The sequence below is a fragment of the Artibeus jamaicensis genome, unplaced genomic scaffold (genome assembly GCF_021234435.1).
Source record: "Artibeus jamaicensis isolate MK-2021 breed Jamaican fruit bat unplaced genomic scaffold, CSHL_Jam_final scaffold_833, whole genome shotgun sequence".
NCBI classification, from domain to species: domain Eukaryota; kingdom Metazoa; phylum Chordata; class Mammalia; order Chiroptera; family Phyllostomidae; genus Artibeus; species Artibeus jamaicensis.
The window spans coordinates 22,519,792-22,533,916 of NW_026522056.1; the positions used below are offsets into that span (position 1 = coordinate 22,519,792).

General features: G+C 50.9%; 1 protein-coding gene across 1 annotated transcript in view; it reads left to right on the forward strand.

Annotated features, from left to right (window-relative positions):
* ENPP6 (ectonucleotide pyrophosphatase/phosphodiesterase 6) overlaps nt 1-14,125 on the forward strand; it is a 73,059-nt gene that overhangs the window by 18,453 nt on the left and 40,481 nt on the right. Inside the window, exon 2 of the mRNA XM_037128876.2 lies at nt 10,918-11,097. Coding sequence (XP_036984771.2) covers nt 10,918-11,097 — 180 coding nt within the window. The remainder of the gene's footprint in view (nt 1-10,917; nt 11,098-14,125) is intronic.

Consider the following 14,125-nt stretch of genomic DNA (forward strand, 5'->3'; position numbering starts at 1 on the left):
AACCACTTAACCACCTAGCCAGTGCAGGAATCGAGTTTTTACACACACTCTTTACTCTGTTAAGACTCAGTGCTATGATTTTTAAAAAAGATGGGGGAAAAAAAGCCTGGCTCATGGTAGGATTTTTGGGATTAGAAACCTAGGCCAGAAATTTCTCTTTAAAATCACATCCTTCACTACCAATTTCCCTGAAGAACAACATTTAAGTCTTTTTAGGAAATACCTAATGGGCTCCATCCCCTCCGCATTCTCTGGAACAGCCGGTCCAAAGAGCCACGAGAGGAGGGCGGCCGGCCGAGGGGAGAAATCCCCGGCATAACCACGAGGAACGATTTATTACGTCAACTCCAATCCACTTTCCAGACAGGCCCGAGGGTCCGCTCCCACACGGAGCTGCCGGGCCGAGGGGCCACCCTGGTGGGTCACACACGGAACATCCAGGAAATGAAGTTTTAAATGACAGGCACAGCCATTTGCTTGCTCAATCACCTGATCTGTCATTGTGATTCCTATCAATCTTTCTAGACCTACTTGGTGTCAAGGCCAAGTGTTAATAAAGCCAGAGATCGACTTCCCCTTGGCCGTCAGTATCTCTGCCATCACAGAAGGAAACACGTGACATGCGAAAAATGGCCTTGTCCTTGGGCCCAGGGCGTTGGCAGTGCATCTGACACTTGTGGTTTGACGTCTGTATTTTGAAATGTCGTCACTGTTTTAATTGGCAATACGTTTTCTTAATCTTTTCTCCCCAGAATTGCGTCTTTTTTGAAGGTAAATTGTCCCTAAATGTTTAGGCCTCTGGAGCTACTTGGCATCAGTTTTCGCATGTGGTTTCATTCTTGTTACGTCTCCCACGAGAGGCCGTCTGTGGTCCCGTGGAGGGGAGCCCTAGGGACTTCCAGCAAACAGTGGCTGGAGCGGCTTCAGGGAGGAAGCTTCTGGTCATGTGACCACCAGTGCCACACAGGGGGCGTGGCTTCCCAGGCTTTAGAGGGTGCTGGAAGGACTGAAAACGGCACTTGGTGAAGACATGACTTTCTTACTTGAAGCAAAATCCTCGGACAGCATCTGATTTTGTTGAATACAACCGGGTTGGTATTTTAAGAAAGGGGTTGCTTTGTAAGCCTCAAAATTGACCCCACAGCAGCCAAGCCCAGACCACGTTTCCATTGGGACACAGCCCAGGAAAAGGTTTCAGGCACCAGGTAAACCAAGGCTTGCCTTCCGGACCTCAGACATAAACACTCAAACAAAAATGAAGACCCCCGGGGTTTTTCAGGCCCTGGGCCGTGCTACACTCTTTCCTGGGATTGTCTCCTAGGAGGACCTGCTCCTTCAAAATTAACCTCAAGGGACGTATGACAAGACACCTGCGTTCATAAATCATGGATTAGACTCCAGCGCCCAAAAGTCAACCGTTCACTGTATGAAAGGGTGTGGGTGGCGGATCCTCAGCCCCGCACAGCGCCTGACTCGTCTGCTCATTGGGTAAATGCTCTCCCAGCACACGCTTTGTGCACAGACTGGTGCTCACCATCCGCTCTTCATTTCGATAGAAAGTCTCCTTTGCTTCCCGTGGGTCCAGAGCACGCACTTGAGCAGAGATGCCAGGACAGTGAAGGAGGCTGCCCCTGTCCTATCGGAGATTCCAGGAGGAGGCACACACCAGGTCAGGCACCCTGGGCGGGCACACGCTGGGGACCCCGGAGGTGCAGTCGGAGCTTGGAGGAGCAGTGTGGGGGAGTACCAGGCGAGGTCAGAGAGGCACAAACACGCTCTGCCCGGATCTGGGGCTGCGCCAAGCGAGGAAACCCATGGCTCCACTGCGGGTGCCCAGGCCGCTGCGGCCAGGCTGGTCCTGACCAATGACCGAGCGAGGCCCAGGTCTGAGTGATGGCCCTTCCTCTACGGCCGACTTGGCCAAAGGACCACCGGCGACCTGGCCAAAATGTCTCCGCATTGCAGAGGTCCTTTCTGTCCAGTCCCTTGCACCTCCATCTTCTTGCTCAAATGTCAGCCCTTTGCCAATGGAGGGCTCTCCTGCGGCCATGCCCCCTCCCCCAGAACTTCCCCCGGCAAACTTCGTGTGTATCTCATCTCCTCCCAAGGACCTGGACCAACCCAAGGCCACATCAGGTCCCTGCGGGTCACGGTGCAGGCGTTTTGGTCAGATCGTGGGCACTAATCTGAGTGTGAGAAATGCCATTGGAGGGTTTTGAGCGGTGTGACCACACTTTCACTTTAAAAGACCACTCTGGCTGTGAGGGCACTAGGACCACCGACCAGCACAGTGAGGGTGGGAGAAGAAGGTTAGGAGCCTCAGCCCAGAACAGAGCCGGGCAAGAGAGGGAACTGAGATTCGGCTTTTGATTCATCCTTCTACCCAACTGCGTTTCCCAAATTCACACGAGGCCTTCTAGTAGCCAAATCCAATGACATCTTTCAACAGCTCTGTGCTATTTTACCCTTTGACCCTTCTAGAGAACTGTCTCTTTATTGGGGTTCTGAGCTTCCTCCCTCCTCTCAACCTCACCTTCTAGTAACTTCCATTGACCTCCCTCCTGCCAGCCCCATTGCCTTGGGGTGCCTCAGAGTTGGGTCCTTGTTCTTCTTTCCTTGCTGTCTTCTCCCCCCGGGGTGGTCCTAGCCCTTGTGAGCTCTGCTCCCTCACATCATTTATTGCTAATTCCCATGTCACCCACTCCGCCCCAGACAGCCACTGATCTGCTTGACGTCCTTTCCCCTTTGCGAATATCTCACATAAATGGAGCCATCTGATACGTGGTTCTGTTGGGTCTGGCTTCTCTCCCCGAACATGATGCATCTGAGGTGCATCCACAGTGTAGCTCGTCACCGTGGCCTGCGCCTGTGTGCTGTTGAACAGCATTTCATCCTATGGACATCAGCCACGTTTTCATAATAAAAAACCCCTGAAAGCTACAGAAGCATTGAAACAGTATTATGACTCTCCGTGGGTCCTTCAGGTGATTCTCTGAGCATTAATATTTGGAACATTCCTTTTATGCTTTCTTGAGAAAGAAGTGTTTTGTATGATTTTTGCTGAGCCACTTGAAAGTAAGTTGCTGACATCGTGACACTTGGCCCCTAAACAATTCAGCGTGTATAGAATATTCTCCAGTATCACCACAGTTATTTTCAGATGTCCCTGGCTGGCCCCAAAGCATCCTTTTTAAGTTTGTTTTTTTTTTAATACAAAATCGAATTGAGGTCTGAGCAGTTCCGTTGGTGGCCATGTTTCCTTGCTCCCCATTACACTGGCCTTCTTGCTTTCTCTGGGCCTTCGTGGTCTTGACGTTTCTGAAACGCCAGCCGGTTGTCTTCTAAACTGGCCGAAGTTTGCATTGGTCTGATTTTTCTTGCTGCTGAGATTCAAGTTAAGCTCTGCTTTGGCAAGACTATATGACATTTTACAACTCCAAATTAGGACAAGGTTTCAGGTACGCTGGGAGAGGGTGAGGAGTGTGGAGGTGTCCCGGGCGTCAGTGTTCTTCTAGAAGAGGCCCACAACTGCTCCCCGCTCTGCCGCCCGCACAGAGGCCGAGGCTGCGTGGCTCTTTGCAGCTTCGGTTGGGTTGCACCGTAGGCCTTTTAACTTGGCAGTCGCAGGGGTACCCTGGCACTTGTTTTGTGGTAGAGCCTGTCCTTGGGGTATTGGTTTTGCTGTGTGTGTGTGTCTGTCTGTATGGGGGGATTTGGGAACATGCAAAACCTGTGCAAGTCAGGACACTCTTGAGAATGGAGAAGGAGCAAGGGGCTAAAACCCATGGTCACCACTCCCGGCAGGAGAGGTCTCTGGCTTTGCCACCAGAGGCACAGGTGGGGGTGGGGGGCCCCTCTCTGCTGCTCCCTTCTGAGGCCAGTGTTCAGGGCAGCCTCAGTTTCTCCCCCTGGAAGCGTTCCTACTTTGGGGCATTTCCTCCCAGCTTGAGGAACGAGGGGGCAGGACTCCGACACCCCCGCCCACCCTGGATCTTAGAGAAACTGTGCGTGTCGGGGGTGGGGCACAGCTTAGGACAAATGTCCCGTCACTGTAGCCAGAGAGCTCAGTCATATAAGCCCCTGTGTGGACCATGTCGGGGGCAGGGGCAGCTGCTCCTGGAAGGAAAAGGGGGTAATAGGAAGGTTAAGCATCCACTGAAGTGACCATTACCAACCGGATTAAACAAGAAATCGCTGACCTTCACCAAAAGGAGAAAGGGCTGAGGTCGAGGATAATAAAATACCAAGTAACTAAACAGGAATTAGGAGTGGGGTGGATGAGGACATGGAAACGCCACAGGAGACTTAGCAGGATTGGAGTCCAGATGGACCGTCACTCCCTGCTTCCCAGGCTGCGGGGACCGCGGGTGCTGCCTGGGCACGCGGCCGCCCGGCCCCGCTGGCTCGCTCCCTGCCTCGGCCTGAATTCTTGGCAGGTTCAGCATCTCCACCAGCAGCTCTAAGAATCCGGAGGCGCCTTCTGAACGTGAGAGGCCGAAACAGAGTCACAGGAGGCTCTCAGCTCAGCCCCAGTGAGGTTGCGGGTGGTGGAGATTATGGAGAGCGCCAGCAGAGGGCAGTGCCGGGCCAGGCATTTCCCAGGCGCAGGGGCGGGAGCCTTCTCACCCCAGGTGAGCTTGGCGATTAGTTTCTGAATCCGGCGTTCACCCCGGCAGACTTTCCTGAGCAAAATGGGGCAATGTTTCTTTTCATTTCCTCCCAGAATTTGGAGAGTCTGCCTCAGACTACGGTGTATAAATACTAAGAATTAGGCTGCCCAGCCTCATACCGCCCTAAACACCATTGATAAAGACACACTATTTGATCGCGTAGTGCTTTCGGGGGACTCAGCGGGTGCCATGCATTTATGAAATGCTTACTATGTGCCCAACACCGTGCTGAAGTTTTACTCCCCCAGCCCCCATTATTTACCCCTGCAAGAAAGTATGATATCTCCGTTTTCCAGAGGAGGAGACTGAGGCTCGTTCAAGTTCAGCGGCTCGTGTGACGTCCCCCAGCAGGAATAGGGTTCAGTCTCCAGTCTGCTGGGCCATAGGCTTCCCCCAGGCCCCCAGTTCCTGCCAGTTCTCATCTGCCGCCCTGATGTTTCCGTCCCTGGGAAAGTTCCTCTGTGCCCATGGCCTCTGCCATTTGGACAGGGAAACTGTCGATGACGCAAAGGGACACCTGTCACACAGAGCCAAGTGATGAATTGTGCATTTGCTTCCTCTTTTGTCCCGGAGGGAAGTCATCTCTCAACATGCTTTGTGTTCGCTGAGAGCACCCAGAGAGCATTATATGCACAAATCATTAAATGAGGCACCTCGTCCCCGCAAACACCTTTTGTTTCCCTGGCGCTTGTGGATCACAGCCGGTGAGCTGTGGCTTCAGCGAGGACCTACACTCTCTTCCTCCTGTGACTTGGCGGGGCTGGTCTCACTGCTCTCTGGCCACACCTGGCCCTGGGCAGTGAACTTGAACAGGCCAGCATCACACCTCACACATCTAGCCATGGCAAATGTAATTAGCCATGCTGAAAAAATGAGTTTTCTTCCATTTGCTTCTTATTTAAAAAAAAAAAAAAGGTGGGGTTCTCTTTTGTTTTGCGTGTTTTTGTACATTGGTCGGTTCACACTAGATCGAGCCATTGATATTACCGATGACCTCGCGCTTCATGAACAGCTGGGTTTGATCTTTCTTGACCAGTTTTTGACCTTAGTGGTTAATCCGATAATATTTTGATTCTGGTCTGTGTTGCTGGAGATGACCCATCAGTCACCCCAGATTCCACACCAGCTGACAAACTGGATTGGAGAGACTGGCGTGGATCCAAACCTAATTGAGCCCTTTTTTCTTACTGAATTGAACTTCCCATCCTCACCCCCTTAACTCTGTCCCAGTCACGAGGGGGGTGGCACCTGGAAAATGACAGCAAACTCCCTGCTCTAAGGCAAAGAGAACTCCTGTCCTGGGGAGAGAAGAGAGTGCAGAAGTCCCCCCGCCCCGCCTGTCTACCTGCAGCAAACAGGATGAGAAGGGGGTGGAGCCTGTTTTTTTGCCTGGGTAAGCACCCCCAGTGGTGTGAGGCACTGGGCCAGTCTGATGTCCCTGTGGGAGGGAGGGAGCCCAGGGGAAGATGGACAACTTATTACCAGGGAGAGGGTGCTTCAGGACAAAGGTGCTGGCTGCATTTCTCTTCCATATGAAAAATATGACCAGAAACAAGTTTCCCCTCCAAATACTTTTCCATCCTTAGAAGTCCCCGGAAGTGCTCAGTACAATAAAAATGTGTCTCAAAAGAGATTCCATCTTAAAGGCCATAATTCAGTGAGGCTCCGCTCCAACTTCTCACAGAGGTGAGGATGGATCAAACTGTCTAGACCCTTCTTAGAGCTTTGGTAAAAATTCACTTTCCAGGACCAAAACATGTTTAAATGAAAAGGCCAAGTTTACATTTCTATTCTCCTTATGCAGGAAAAAAAATTTTGCCTCTTTTTCTGCACTTTGGTTGTTAAATAGTGGCACCAAGCTGGTAACCCCCAGAAAAATCAAACAGTGCTTTCTTTGGAGCCCCATGACCTCAAAACTATGAGCAAAAAACATCTCTAATAAAAAATCTCTCCCCTTTGAACACGGCGGGTTATTTTTGTAGCAGCCTGCACCTCACCCTGTAATCAAAGCCTGTTATCTCAGTCTTGAAATATTTGTGATTCAGAATCTAATCATGACCGTGTCTGGCACATACATCAGTAGTTGCATTTAAAGGGGAGCAAATTGTGAACTTCTCTTTCAGCTTGATCTTGCGTATTGCATTCGAGACTACTTTCTTAACATAGCAAATTCCGTCTTTGAACAAGTTAAGAAAACAGGATGTATTCCCCGGTGGAGGCAAACCATAAAGCAAATTCCGATTTGTGACTCGGGGGCTTTGAGCAGTGAAGAAAATGAACAATTTTCTTCAAGTATCAGGGGCATCCTGTCTTTATTTGAAAATGTACGCACCAGGGTCTACACTAGTCTTGAGACCCTGCTCAAAGAAAAGTACTCAGAGGAGGCTGGTCGTGGGAATGTCTGCCTTACAGAACCTTCCCAGGCTGCCAGGCTCTGAATCGGGTCTCTAATTACTTTTTGGAACCGTGGCAATTTGAGGTGATGCGTATGTGTTCGGTCTCTAAAAGGCACTCATTAACTTGAGACCCAAAGATTTCAGAGCTTTGGGAAACTGTCTTCACAGCTGGCCTCTTTCCAGAGGGAGAGGAAACGTAGATTCCCATCCACCTGGTTAGGACCCTTGTCCGGCAGCACTCACCGTTAGAAACAGTTACGGTAATGGAGTGCAAGAGACCAGTGTGTATCTGGCTTTTTGGAGACCTGGGGAACTCCATATGGTCACTTCAGTGAGAGTCTCAGAAGCAGACCTGGATTTCGAGGCAGTTTCTATTAAAACAGCCAGGCCCTGATGGGCGGATGAGAACCCAATTTCTGGAGTGGGGCTGGTGTTGGGAAGAGTACAGCTTTGGATCAGGGCCTTGCCCTTCCAACAGCTGCTTGGGCCAGGTCTCGTCACTTAACCATTCTGAGCCTTAGTTCTCCCACCCACAACATGAGTGTAATGCTGTCTATCTCTGGGAGTCACAATAAGGACTAAGTGAGATGGCAGGTAGAGACCCCTAGTTCCAGATACACAGGAGGTGGTCAAGAACTGGCAGCTTATTACCAAGTCAGTAAGCAAGCCCCTGTCAAATCGGTGCAGGCCTTTGGACTTCAGGTGAGGACCCCTCCTGCCTCTGGCTTGGCCTCTAGCACCTCCGTTCACTGCTCCAGGTGAGGCACTACCTGTGTAGCTGATCCCTGGAAGCTTACCCCTGGGCTGACCTGGTCCCCTGAAGTCATCCTGTCTTCGAGGGTGGGAGCATGCAGATTTCATAACAGCTTGATTTGTCCCTGCGGGCTGGCCGAGTGCTGGGACCGGTGCTGCGTGTCTGCTCCTGCGCTGGTGGTTAGTGCTAGGCCATGCCTGGGGCAAAGGGCCCGGACTCTGGGCCCAGCCACCTGCCTTGGAGTCTGGCTACGCTCCCCTCCTGCTGTGACCCCAGGCCAGTTACCTTTCTGGCCTCAGTTACTTCACCTGTGAAGTGGGGCAGCCATGGTCTGTCTGACCACTTGCCTGCCACCTCTCCACTGTGCCCATCATCTCCCAGAGCTGGACACACTGTGTCACAGCCTGGGTCAGCATGTCCATCACACGTGGCTGTGACCCAGACTTCCAGCAGGCGGCCCCAGAGGCCTAGGTGCAACTCTGAACACCAGGCACCTGGGTGCTGCCCATGGGTGAAAACGCGTATGTTCCGGAAGGGTCATCTCCAGGCTCCTGGTTGGCATTTCGTTAACTGTGTTTTGCGTTGCCATGTTTTGAGTGAGTTGATGTTCCTAAAATGTAGCTTTTCCACCAACTGTCTGATGCTTAGTAGTCATAGCCCCATTCATCCCAGGAAAGCACAAGGGATAGATTTAGAAATTAAAGATGATTATTACTTGGTAAAGGTGATTACACAGCAGGAATTAAGAAAGCATTTGTATAGTTAAAACATTCCTCATTGGCTGTGGAACCTGAGTGTTCACACCCTCGAAAGCTTTAGGATTAAGTGAGAAAAAAGGACAAAAACACTTACTGTGTTTGGAAATTCTCAGACCAGGAGCTGCCCCCGTTTTCACATCAGTACTGCGCCTCCCAGCACAGATGTTAAAGCCCCACAGAGCTGTCATTTGGGGAAAAAGCAGAAGTGGAGCTTTTATACCCCACCCCTGAAGACCACCTGTGATTCTCAGTTGGTGATGGCGTCAGGAAAGTTCCTGGAGCAGAGGGTCCCCTAAAGCAGCTGCTGCACAGCCCAGGGAAAATCAAGGAGAGTCGCAGGTGCACAAAACTAGACGTGGTCCAGGTGGGAACACGGAGATGAGAGCTGCAGCAGCCAGACACTCTGTTCTGTTCTGCCCTTCCAGCCGCCACGTTACCTGGGCAGTAACCGGGAAAGAGCAGGAGGAGCAGGGCAGGCGGGGAAGCCAGCTTGGGTAAGAGCGGACTCAGGCCGCACGAACCCAGGTGCCGGTCAGATCTGTTCATGCACCAGCTCCGGTGAGACGCCCTCCCTGCAGGTGGGAGGGTGTCGGAGAACACCCACAGGGACAGAGTCCACAAAGGAGACATTTGTCACAGTTGTCACGTGGTCGTGATTATCTTTGTGAACAGGGTGAGTGAGCATCCTTAGAATGATTAAAAAAAAATTTTTGGATGCGTGATGGAGTATTTTGAGTAAAAATGAAGAACTTTTACACAGGAGAGGGGTTCTCTTAGTGTCCTCAAACTTTGCTATGTGGGAAAAGATAACAGGGTAGCGGGGGCTGTAAGAAGTGTGCCCCCCTTTCAATGAGTTAGAACATGCTAGGCCTTACCCTCGGCCGCCGAGTGGGTGAATGTCCCCTGAGTCTAAGGTCGGAGCCGCCACCTGGTCCCCGTCTCAGCCAGGCCCAAGGGGCCCCGCTCTTCCATGCAGGGGAGCCTCTGCTGAGTAGCCTCGCACCCCGAGCACTTAGGAGGAGGCCCCGCTTAACTCGGACCGGGATCTCCACACCTGTCGCAGGGGATTGTCCGCAGGGGCTCCTCGAGTGCCGGCCTGAGGAATGAACGAAACCAGTGCATTTCCTGACCGTTGGAGAATATGCACAGAGGTTCTGTTTTAGCTAAAAAACTTATCAGTCCACATATGAGAGCTTTGGTTAGGATCAGGAAACTAATTGTAAAGCTTTTGGTCAAACAGACCAAAAAAAAAGAAAAGAAAAAAACCCTGCTATGTTTGAATCACTGAGCCTTAAATTCAAAGCCTGATTGGCATGAGGCCTGGGTTTCTGGGATACAATACAAGGATTATTCCTTTAGGATATGTGGGGTCTCCAAATATTCGAAATTGTACTTTATGGCTTTTCCCTGTTTTTGTTAAAAAAGAAAGCATGTGTGTGTTGGGCAGGGGCAGCCACGAAGAACCACCAGCAGCAAACAAACAAACACCCACTTTGATGAAGTACAGGCGGCTCCGGGAAGCGCGTTTCATTCCAGTGCCAAATGGCGCTCACTAAAATCGCAGCGATTCTTGATGCCCTTGCCAATGTTTGTGTTATTCTCACTTTAAAGATGTAACAGATTGCCACGAGATAAATAATTTAAGCCTTGTATTTCGGAAGAGTCCAAGCACTTGCGTCTTTCACGTCTGGCTTCTCTTCTGGGGCAGAGCCGTGCCCGACCAAGGCAGCCCTCCCGTCTCTGAAACACTCCATTTGGACTGTTGCATGGCTTGTTGTGTTTTTTGCAAAGTTGAATCTATTTTTCGCTGTTCTGCTCCAAATGCCATGGTTCTGTCATTGCTCAGCGCTACATCGGTAACTCCCCTTATGTGGGAAGAAGTGGGGCGCATGCCCAGCATCTGCTTTGATCTTGTAGGGGGACAGTTTGCAAGGGGTGCCCAGACAGAGCACTCAGGGTTGAGGACTTAACCCTGGTTCCCCAGGGATCTGCCATTTCCATACTGATTCACCTTTGGAGTTCAAGCCATGAACAGGGAGGCAGATTTTGCACCCAGTGTTCTCGGTTTAACTCAGGATAGCTTCAGCCTTGGCAAATGGATGTAGCACCAAATGATCCCACCCTAGATCAGTTCTTGGGCTTCTCACTCCACAGTGTGCCTTTATGGTACAGCTAAGAGAGAGGGAATGTCTATGATTAAAAAAATGAGAAGCCAATTTGATTTCTGCTGTCCTATACTTCCTAAGTGCAATTGAATGGCTTTTGTAAACAGAAAACAAAGATACCGTCTGAGAATACCTGAACTATAAACTGACAAGCTTGGTGTTCTGTTCACACAGGGCGACACTGTGAGGTGCATCAGATGACTGGGAACTACATGTGGGACCCCAACACCAACAAGTCATTTGACATCGGTGTCAACAGAGACAGCCTGCTGCCTGTCTGGTGGAATGGGTCGGAGCCGCTGTGGGTCACTCTGACCAAGGCCCAGAGGAAGGTCTACATGTACTATTGGCCGGGTGAGTACATGCAGGCCCCCCCCCTTCCAAATCTCCAAACGCCCCCCACGGAGTCGCTGAAGACAAAGCACATGGGATATGTGGTTGAAGACCGAGCTGGGGCTTGGAAAATAGGATCTTTATTCAAGAAATATTTCTTGGGACCATGTTTGCAAAAAAAATTGTTTTGAACTCTCTCACGCCAGGGCAGGCACAATACCACTGCCCGGTCCCCCTGGTTCAGCAGTGTGGCTGCAATATAACATGCTTTTCCTTGTGCAAGATTTTAGATGTCCAGGAGAGATCATTATAGGATGCTGATTTGCCTTACAAGAGGATTTGGCACACCATTTTCATAGATTTGAGTTCTTCTACTATACTGAAAAAACTGCTCAAGGCACTTACAACTTTTTGGTAGTGTATTTAATGAAGTCCCCTTGTATTAATATCCCATGAGAAATGAAATGACTTTACATATGGCAGTGAGGTGAGGAGTCTCCAGGATACTCTTATCTTGGCAGGGGAAAATCTTTCATTAAGGAGGAGAGGATGGGTGATAACAAGATCATCATCTGACCACTGTCTTCCCACCGGTCGGCTTTGTTCCTAGATAGGTGGGCAATTTGACTTTTCCATGCACATAGCAGCAGACACTCCTCTTCCTAACGCTTGATGGTAGTATTGACATTGGCGGTAGCTGCTATGGAAGAAGGTGTCAGGGAACGTCTAGAGGAAATGAAGGGCTAACTGCGGAGAAGCAGCAGGTAGAACTGTGACAGCATGGTGGCAGGTGGGGCGGGCAGCAGGCGGGGCCGGGAGAGGGAAGAGAAGGATGAGTAAGCCGAGGCTGAATCACAGTTGGCCCACACTGAGGACGTGGGCCTTCGGCAGGAGTTTGGAAGATGCTGGACGGAGGTGGTCACATGGAGGGCCGTTCAGGGTGCTCAAGGCCGCCACAGGCCAGAGATTGGCATCACTAGGTGAGCCTGGAAAGGCTAGTGCAGGCTGGGCCCGCTGGTAGATATGGTTTCAGGGGCAGGGCCAGGGTTTCTTCAGAAGGCACCTGGGATTCTGCCTGCAGGGCTCCCTCGGCTGACCTGACAAGAAGCTTTCGAGCAAGGGAGGGAGTTCAGAGGACTGCATGACCTTAAATGGAGACTCAGTGTTTCTCAGAGTTGGACGGGAAATCAAGGGAGCCAGACGGTGCATCAGCCAAGCAGATCAGGCTGGTGGAGCCAAGCTCGAGGTTCAGCCCAGTGTGATATGGCCTGAAGCCAAAAGATGGTGTTGCTCTTTGAGGTCATTCTCAGAAACCATTGTCAACAATACAAGGGCTCACAGGCATAGATGTAGGAGAGTGAACAGGCTGGGCGTGCTGCCTCAGGGCCCACCTTCAAACAAACTTGAGGACAGTCAAGGTGAATATCGCCCCAATGCCACAGAGTCATCTTCCACGGCATTTGGCCAACTTAACACTCTCTATTGCAGGACTTTTAAGAGCTCCTCCCCATGATTTCTCCCCAGCTCTGCAGAGGCCTCTTCCACACGTGACCTCCCACCGATGGCCTTTGGGAGATCCATGGATGACAATGGTCAGGGAAAGATGGGGGAAGATCCCAGAGGGGGGCAGTTGCCATATTCTAGGCTTTTCTCCAAGGGGCAGTTCCAGAGCACTATTCTTTATCTCCTGCGGGAGAATCTGGCCCCTTAATGATAACAAATAACTTGAATATATAGATCACACAGTACCTAAAAAAAAAAAAAAAATCTCAAAGCTAATTTGCATGTAAAATAATCTCATTGCTTCTCCAAAGCAGCTCCTTACTGGCAAGGAAGGGCTGCCTGCTTCCTTTGATTCCCAGTTCAACAGCTAAGGGAGTTTGTAGTGGTAACTGTCAGGAGGAAAGGAGCTAAAAAGATAGCCTCCTAGAATTTCCTCAGTGACCTCAATGAGGATCAGCTCGAGATCTAGTCGTGTTGAATCTGGAGAGAAATCAGGTGAAAAGTCTCTTGTTTCTTAAATGCTGTCCAGTCCTAAACTGGATGTGCAAATGAAGCCTCTCTGAGAGCTGGGGCTCTCTCATGGCCCTGCCGCCCAGCCCAGCCAGTGTGGCTTGGGCACCTTCCATTCTTACTGGCTGATGGCTGAAGGGTTCTGGGTCGCTGTCCCCTTTCTCCCTTCCCCTGGGTCCCCTCCAGCCACAGTGGATAGCACAGTGCGCGTTCATCTGTCTCAGCGAGATGAAGTGAAGGGCAGTGGCATTTCTTCTAAACAGGACTTGATCTTGTTTTTCTTCTCAAATCCTCCTCTTCCTTCTCATCTCCTCCAGGACATTGCACAGACCTCTCCACGAGGCCTGGAAAGTCTTCCTTGCTCCGGTGAGCTGTGTTATGACACTCCGAGTCTCGCCATTAAGTCAATATTTAGAAGTGCAATTTAGAAATGGCAGTAGTTCAAGTCCTCCTGTCAGGTAGATAAAGCAGCAGACTGAAAAATTGATCGGCGGTGAGGAGTCCAAAACACCGCGCCTCGGGCCTGGAGAAAGAGAATAGTGTAAACAGACCCTGTATCCTCCCACCCAGTGGTGCCACCGAGCTGGGCAGGGAGAAGCGTCCCTCAGGAGATGCTCCCAGGCTCTAAGTTAGATATTTCTGGGGGGAGGCCCAAAGAAATCAGCAGGCACTGCATAGCTAGGACCTAGTGGTGTTTTTGCAAAGGGTGAGAGCCAGTTACGTGTGTCCTTTGCTGATTTTATTCCCCTGCTCTGTCCCTGTGGTTTGACGTCAGAGGAATTCTATTGAGGGGGAGAAGGAAGGGGTTCCTGCATTCACATCATGTGGAGAGCGGCACAAAGCAGAGAAGGATATGTTTTCGGGCCATTGGGGCTGCCCTACACAGGGGTGGCCATTTCTGTGTTTATCTTGTGGCTGTCGAAAAACACAAAAAAGGAGCAAAGAAGGGTAACCTTTGAGGAGTCCGCGGTTCAAACCCTCTGGAGTGAGCGTGTGAGGACTCGAAGTGCCACACCTCTCACTGTGCCTGTTGCAA